General features: G+C 44.1%; 1 protein-coding gene across 1 annotated transcript in view; it reads left to right on the top strand.

Annotated features, from left to right (window-relative positions):
- The first annotated feature begins 203 nt into the window (after nt 1-203).
- The window catches only part of LOC109909362 (A-kinase anchor protein 12-like), an 11,002-nt gene continuing 2,299 nt past the window's right edge, over nt 204-8,906 (top strand). Inside the window, exons 1-2 of the mRNA XM_020508424.2 lie at nt 204-436; nt 6,688-8,613. Of these exons, the coding sequence (XP_020364013.2) occupies nt 6,879-8,613 (1,735 nt within the window). The 5' untranslated portion in view covers nt 204-436; nt 6,688-6,878. The remainder of the gene's footprint in view (nt 437-6,687; nt 8,614-8,906) is intronic.

Here is an 8,906-nt window from a genome sequence, read left to right as displayed (position 1 = left end):
AATTCTTCTTCATGTGCTTGAAATGTCATTGTTGCCAAGTCACATGAGTTCAAGACAAAGATTCAAAACAATGGGCTTTAAATCGCACAGATTTACACAAATCAAATGCAAGTGGCTCTGAGCTCTGACTGGGCAAATTACTGCGGGAAACAATTTCCGAACCGTACTCTAACCCTCTTAGCAGTGGGGGTGGGGTGATATCCATGGTTGCTAAGGGCAACGGGGTGAGATAGATGGTGTGCATTTGCGGAGCCGCAGCTGCGCGTCTGTTAATACCAACGCGACCCTCACGTCCCCGCGCAATTCTCAACACTGGGTTGGCTGCTTCAAGGCATGAGGATGCAAGCGGGGATTTAGTTTCAGTGTCTTTTACCGTCTGGAGCAGATTATTACCTTTCTCCCGCACACAGAAACGGATTTAGACACACGAAACAAGGTTTGTATATATTATTCGTTTTTTTCTTGTAGTCTATTATAGTGTTTGTTAAACGCGGTATTAAATGCATATAATGATTAACTCCTGTAATTTCCATTTACCGTTTAATTAACCTTTATAGTCATACAATATGGCTATTGTTGATGAAACTCTTGGATGGGGAGCTCATCTTGGTTTTTGTTGGAGGATCTCAACGTTAAGGGACTGAACAGGCTGTTGATGGCTGATACATGCTCGCTCTACGCATATCAACTCTGGGTACATAAGATAGCCTACATAAATTAAATGTTTTCTTTCTGGCATTGCTTTGTTTAACCATTTGTTTGGGAAGACAATTGTGCGCTCAAAAACAATGTAATTTAGTGCCTGAGTCCCTGAGGCTCCTCATTCAATCAACTTCCACGCCATTCGCTAGACTGCCCCCTCACACATTATAAGACAGACTGCCCCCTCACACATTATAAGACAGACTGCCCCCTCACACATTATAATTAAACGCATTCAAGTGTGAATTTAAACGGGGCTAAGTAGGACCTCAATTCCAACATACAAATGTAATCTCTCAGGAGAGGGAAAAACTGGCGCTTGGGATGGAGGTTTCGAGAATGTGTAGTCTAGTCTATCAGTTTCACCACAACAGACAAGCGCTGCATTTGCTGGGAATTTGGCGCTTGAGTTGTTTTCCTCTGAGGATTTCATATTATATTAATCACGTCTGTGTTGCTTCAAGAATTCTCTGAATGTAATATCGCTTCATTCATCGAAAAGATGGCTATAAATCTTTTTTTTTCTCCCGACATGACTTTTGTCTATGATGATGCATTTACGCATTATAAGGCGGCCCAGCTTTATCAATAGGCAAGCCCATCTATTGTTCTGAATGCGTCTTGGCAGCAACTTGGAAACCATTTCTGTAGTTGTGGTTTAATTAACATGTTGAATTCCCTTACATAGACTATATAGCTCAAACATTTCGAGAGGAAACTATCAGTAAAAACATTTCGATAGACGCTTATTTTTAGGCTAGCCTACACACAATGGGGGGGGGGGGGGGGGGATTTGTGAATCACGTTAGCAATGCAAATGAGCGTTTGAATAGGACGGGCACCTGCTGTCTCGAGCATTTGCATTGGCTTTTTCACCAGTGGTCCGTGGACAACATTAGCGTGAGCAACAGTAGTGGAATCGGTGGTTCGCCTTCAAAATAAAAGTCCCCCAATTGAAACGTATTCAAGTTCGACTAGATACACAGCCGTGGGAAGTAGACTTGGAAAGTCATCTCCCAAGTTAGTTTGTTATGCGCAATACTAGCTCATATTTGTGTGAACTCTACATGGGTGTCACTGAGTAGGCTGATACCCCATTTCATGGGTATGCAATCCATAGGTTAGGCTGTAGGGTGCATTATGAATATTCAATACTCATAATAAACTAGTTAAATAATGGTTTAAAAAAAATAGTAGGTGATTTTCCACAGTCAAAGTCCCGCAATAAGAACTAAGATGCTAATATGTATGTAAACTCTACAGAGTTATGTTCTGCGGGTGTCACTGAGTAGGCAGATACCCCGTTTCATGGATGCACAATCAATAGGTTGTACAGTACAGTGTATATGGCGGTCGGTGCCATTTAAGATGAGGGAGGATGCTTTTTTTGTAGCATGTCCTAATTTATATTACAGCATATTGGATGACTGTCATTCATATTCCATTCACCCAGCTCAATGTAACATTGATAGGTTTAGCCTACTACATGATACTCAACTTTTCCCTGTACCCATCATGAGGTTGCTACAACCTAGTCTATGAATGAAAGTTTACAATGTAGGTGCACATCTAGCTGATCTAGGGTGTAATCAATAGTCCAACAGTTGCAAATGAGTTTCTGTTGGACAAATTTAGCTATGTCCCGGTTTCCTTCCATTTGCTTCTGTTGAAGAAGCGTTTTTCAACAGAATCGGCAGAATGAATACACCCTTGATCACACGCAAACACAGATCACTTTCGTAGAAGGGACATCAAAACATCATGATTACTTTGCTCGCTGAATACGGTTCCTACAGAAAGTATTTAAACCCCTTGACTTTTCCCACAGTTTGTTACATTACAGCCTTATTCTAAAATTGGTTTTAAAAAAACAATTCTCAGTTTTTAGATTTTAGATTTTTTAGAAAATGTATTAAAAAAAAAAAAACACAGAAATACCTTATTTACATAAGTATTCTAACCCTTTGCTATGAGACTCGAAATTGAGCTCAGGTGCATCCTGTTTCCATTGATCATCCTTGAGATGTTTCTACAACTTCTTTGGAGTCCACCTGTGGTAAATTCAATTGATTGGACATGATTTGGAAAGGCACACACCTGTCTATATAAGGTCCCACAGTTGACAGTGCATGTCAGAGCAAAAACCAAGCCATGAGGTCTAAGGGATTGTCCGTAGAGCTCCAAGACAGGATTGTGTCGAGACACAGATCTGGGGAAGGGTACCAAAAAATGTCTGCATCATTGAAGGTCCCCAAGAATGCAGTGGCCACCATCATTCTTAAATGGAAGAAGCTTGGAACTACCAAGTCTCTTCCTGGAGCGGGCCACCCAATCAAACTGAGCAATCGGGGGAGAAGGGCCTTGGTCAGGGAGGTGACAAAGAACCCAACAGAGAGACCCTTGATGAAAACCTGCTCCAGAGCACTCAGGACTTCAGACTGGGGCAAAGGTTCACCTTCCAACAGGACAACAAACCTAAGCACATAGCCAAGACAAAGTAGGAGTGGCTTCTGGACAGGTCTGAATGTCCTTGAGGGGCCCGGACGTGAATCCGATCGAACATCTCTGGAGATACCTGACAATAGCTGTGCAGCAATGCTCCCCATCCAACCTGACAGAGCTTGAGAGGATCTGCAGAGAGGAATGGGAGAAACTCCCCAAATACAGGTGTGCCAAGCTTGTAGTGTCATACCCAAGAAGAATCAAGGCTGTAATTGCTGCCAAAGGTGCTTCAACAAAGTACTGAGTAAAGGGTCTAAATACTAATGTAAATGTGATATTTCCGTTTTTTGTTTTTAATACAGTTGCAGCTGTCTTTGACCAGGCGAGAAAACCTTTCCAAGCCAAACCTTCATATCATGACTGCTAACCGCTACACACAGTCTACATCGTGGTCACCATATTAGCTAACATGTAGTCAACATAGCTACGAGGACTAACGTGTTTGTAAACCTGCTACAATCATGCAGTACAGTATACAATCATTAAGCAGTTTAGCAGTTACGGGCCCGGTGACAATAAATTAATTAAACCAAACGCTTACCTTGACTTGGAAGAGTTTCATTGTTGGATAGCCATGGCCAGCTAGCTAACATAGCATCCCTCTCTGTTTGAGCCAGGTTTTGAGTAGGTTAAACTAGCTAGCTGTATTCACTAGCTAAGTGAAAGTTTGAAAATACAACCGAATGTAGCTAGCTAGCTCCCTCTCTCTTGCTCTCTCTCACTTGGCTTCTCCTTAATTTTGGAATAATTTAATTTGTTCAAAACTATTCAATTATTGTCTTTTTCTCCCTTTGAGTCAACTACACACCACATTTTATGCACTGCAGTGCTAGCTAGCTGTAGCTTATGCTTTCAATGCTAGATTCATTCTCTGATCCTTTGATTAGGTGGACAACATGTCAGTTCATGCTGCAACAGCTCTGATAGGTTGGAGGACGTCCTCCAGAAGTTGTCATAATTACTGGGTAAGTCTATGGAATGGGGTGAGAACCGTCAGCCTCCTAGGTTTTGTATTGAAGTCAATGTACCAGGGCAAGGACAGAAGCTAGCTGTCCTCCGGCTACACAATGGCACTATCCTATAGAGTGCTGCTTTTCTACTGTAGAATTTCATTGTAAAATTGTGTTTTAATCCATTATTTGGTGACGTGAATATATGTAGTATAGTTTTATCTAAAAATCCTAACTTTTTTCACTATTTTTATTTTTATGAAATTTACTGAGGAGGATGGTCCTCCCCTTCCTCCTCTAAGGAGCCTCCACTGAAGTAGCAATGGTGGGAAAAGTACTCAGTTGTCAAACTTGAGTAAAATGTCTTATATTAAGGAAGCCAAATGTTTTTTAAATTAACGGACAGACAAGGGCTTACTCCAACATCCAGACATAATTTACAATCACAGTATTTGTATTTAGTGAGTCCGCCAGATCGGCGGCAGTATGGATGACAACACGTAAAATAGTAAAGTAAAGTATAAATACACCACTGCTATAAGTAGGCTATGCAGTGCGATTTCAATATATATATATCTTTCATATTTTTTTTTTTGGGGGGGGGGGGGGGGGGGGCAAATTAATAATTGCATTTTTGTTTACTTTATATAACCACATTCCTAAAAATAAAAACATTATCTAGTTCCAACTGTGGAATGATTTTTTTTTTTTATCCGTTTGCTTCATTTTATAATGGGGGACTTTTATTTTGAATGGGAACCTCCGATGCCACTATTGTTGCTCACGTTAATGTTGTTCACGACACACTGGTGGCACCCCACCCCCTCTCTCATTAGAATGATCTTCTATTTCGGCAGCGCATGATTGGAGCTCACAGCTAAACTCAATCGCAGCGTCTAAACCCCCTCGCGCTCACTGCTGGTTTAACGTAACAAAGGGAGAAGAGTGCTCAGATGAAAACGGGACAAAAAGGCTAAAGCGCGCGATTGTCCTTGTGGCAGGACATGTAAGCGTGGTCTCCACTCCCCCCACAGACGCTCGTTCCTTTTCACGCAGTAGTATCCTAAATCGGAAATCCGATTAAAATGTGTTATTGGCATCGTGCTTCTCTCAAAATACAAGACAGTTGTATTACAATGTATGTTACTCTACTCATTTTACGTCACATGCATCCATAGGGTCCGTTTGATTAATCGAATATTCCAAAGTATGTGACTGGTTTACATCAGCAGGTGCCCCTCTGGTGTTTTAGATTGGAGACGAAATAGATTCGTTCAAATTCTCAGCTGGATGATTTATAGAAATCTGTACTAATCTATAAAAATAGTATAACCATAGATGACATAGCTACGTTACAAAATAACCCACTGCCGACTGGAAAACAAGGTCAGCACTCCACAGCACATGATGGGAGATAAAGGGGTTGTCTGTGGTTGAAAGGGGGGAGGGGGGACTCAAGTCTATAGAAAATCATGGCCAGAGAAAATAGGGCATTTGTTACTTTCTGTGTTGCCTATAACCTTTACTGATGTTATGATGCAATTATAAACAATTTCCCTGATAAACATTATCACGGTGGCTTATTATGTCTAGCTAATTATGCATAGCTAATTTTAACATTTATAATTGCATCATAACATCAGTAAAGGTTATAGGCAACACAGAAAGTAACAAATGCCCTATTTTCTCTGGCCATGATTTTCTATAGACTTGTATTTTATTCTACACGAGGCATAGCTAATTTTAACATTTATAGACATAATAAGCCACCGTGATAATGTTTATCAGGGAAATGGTTTATAATTGCATCATAACATCAGTAAAGGTTATAGGCAACACAGAAAGTAACAAATGCCCTATTTTCTCTGGCCATGATTTTCTATAGACTTGAACCATTTCCCTGATAAACATTATCACGGTGGCTTATTATGTCTATAAATGTTAAAATTAGCTATGCCTCGTGTAGAACAAAATACAAGAAATCCAAGCTCTGTTTCTTTGTCATTGTCCTTTATGGAGATTTGCTTTAGATGTTCTATTTTTCACTCGCCTTGGCTGTCATTGCATGTTATTGTTCAACCTTACTAGGATGTCAGCTTGTTTTTCCTGGATACTAAAGCCCAGACATAAACTCTTCAAATAGTGCTGAATTGTAAACAAAACCACAGATCCTATTTTCTAAACAGCAATGCTCTCTAGCATCTAGGTGACAGGAGTCAGACCCTTGTGGCAACATGAGATTATCTGGAGCATGTTATGCCATGTGTTTATTCCCCTATGACTGCTCCGGGCCATTCATGTCATTTCCTCATTCTTCAAAATGGCCATCACCCCTCACATAGCATTTGCCACGTTACATTATGTTGGTTTGTGCTTGGATGCATTGGCTTTAAAACCATTTGAGCAGGCCTTTGCTGTTGTAGAGATGCACTGTGTATTCTATCAGCTCTGTCTGGAGTATCCAAGACTAAGTAGTGGACTGTCTGTGTTGTTGATTTATACATTTAATCCCTTCTCATTTAATTTCCACCAGGTTAGTGGCCCTCATTCTCACTACAGAATATGATGCAGAGGCCCTCCTCTCCAAAGGGAAGTTGGATGGGAATACTGCCATACGTGTCAGCTCGTGATCAATGAACTCAGTCCATTCAATCACTAAAGGAACTAACCTGAACTACTGAAGAAAAAGTGGGGATATAACGACACAGACATCTTTTTGCGGATATGGCGGCGACAGATGCATGTTCAGCGCCTGTACAGGAAGATGGCACCACCACCACCGAGACTAAAACAGAGGTGGAGCCCAAAATCTCAGAGACTGTCACAGAGGCTGTCACGGAGGCTGTCACGTCTCCACCCGAAGAGGCACATCCAGCCGGGGAGACCAAACAGAGCACAGAGCACCCGGCCGATGGCAAAGCTAAACAGGCCTCTGAGAATATTTTCTCTTCCTTCCTGAATAAGAGTGGGCTGGGAAAAGTCATGGGAGGGAAGAAGAAGAAGGAGCAGAGCACAGAGGCTGTGGAGGCTAATGGAGAGGGCAACATAGAGCAGAAAAAGGCCTCTGACCAAGCAGAGGAGCCGGCAGCCAATGGCACAGAGGCAGCGGCTGAGGATCAGGCCATTGAGAAAGCTCCGGAGAACCAGGTGAAGGTCCGATCCAAATCCTTGGACAGGTTAGAGGACCCTGGGGCCCTCAATGCCACAGTGGACCAACTGGAAGATGCCCCGGCAGCAGAAGGATCAGAGAAGCCTGCATCTAGTGCAGCGACCAAACACATTAAACGCTGGCATTCCTTTAAGAAGCTTATGGCCCAGAAGAGTCACAAGAAGAGCACAGAAGAGTCTAAGGAGGCTGAAGGTAGTGAGGGTGCATCTGGGGGCACGCCTGGTGACTCAAGTACACTGGACTCCAAGGCTTCAGAATCCAGTGGCCAGAAACGGTGGAAACTGAAAAGGTCATGGACATTCCAGGGACTGAAAAGAGACCCGTCAGTCGTAGGCATCAGCAAAGCCGCTACGGGTGAGAAGGCGGAAGTTGAGGAAAATGCCACAGAGAACGATGAAGCGGCTGCGCCTGAAACAGACGAAGCCAAGGCACAGGTAGACGGCGAAACACAGGAGAAGACAAACACAGACGGAGAGGAGGAAAAGGGAGCCACCGCCGCCCCACACAAATCAATGAACCAACACGCAGATGACATTTGGACCTCCTTCAAGAAACGCGTGATCCCCAAGTCCAAGCGGTCAGCAGACACGGTGGCTGCCAGCGGGGAGGAGGAAGGTGCTGCCGCATCTGAACCGGCCGAGCAGACGGAAGAGGCAGGCAAAGAGCAGGCCAAGTTGGCCAAGGCCAAGCGAACACACTTTAACCGCGCCGTTTCGCTGAAAAACTTCATCATGCGAAAGGGGAAGAGCACCAGCGTGGAACAGGGAGACGGAGCTCCGAAGGAGGGTAAGGAGGCGGCAGATGGGGAGGCGAAAGACACAGAGGACGAGGCTGCCCCAGCTGGCACGTCTGACAGTCAGCAGGCGGCAGACGGGGAGGCGAACGACACAGAGGACACGGCTGCCCCGGCTGGCACGTCTGACAGTCAGCAGGGAGAAGCTGACGCTGCCCAGGGTGAGAGCAACGACAAAGGAGAGGCTCAGTTGGCCAATGAGCACACAGTCGCCGATGGAGAGGCAAAGGAGCCCGCAACGAGCACACCGTCTGGTCCTGAGCCAGAGAAGGCCAACTCAGCTGAGCCTGCAGCACCGGCAGAACCTGCGGCAGAAGTGAAAACCAACTGTGAGAATGGTTGCTCGAACGGCACGCCCGAAGAAGACGCCACACACAATCATGAAACGACCCTGAAAAAGGATGGACCAACAGACGAGGCCAAACAAGAAAACACCAACTCGTCGATGGACACCAAGATCCTGAACCACGGCACAGGAAATGCAGTAGCCCAAAGCGGTGAGTTTGCAGCAGAAATAGACTGTGGTGATGATCTCCAGCAAAATGGAGCTAACATGATGACAGAGTGCAAATTAGAACTAGGGACTAGCTTTGAGTTAGAGGCCGGGGGGGAGGGACCTTCTCAAAATGGAGGGTCCCATTCTGAGTCAGGGGAGACCAATGCTGAGCCACATGACCAAGAGGAAGCACGGAAGAGGATGCTCTATGAGGCTGCTGCATCCATCATACAGACAGTTATGTCAGCGGCCACTCAACAGATAGAGAATGAGAAGAACTTCCTGGACAATGGT

Source organism: Oncorhynchus kisutch, linkage group LG18, assembly GCF_002021735.2.
Source record: "Oncorhynchus kisutch isolate 150728-3 linkage group LG18, Okis_V2, whole genome shotgun sequence".
In the NCBI taxonomy this organism is placed as follows: Eukaryota; Metazoa; Chordata; class Actinopteri; order Salmoniformes; family Salmonidae; genus Oncorhynchus; species Oncorhynchus kisutch.
Note: the sequence above shows the minus strand (reverse complement) of the source record. Positions and strands in the feature narration are given on the sequence as shown.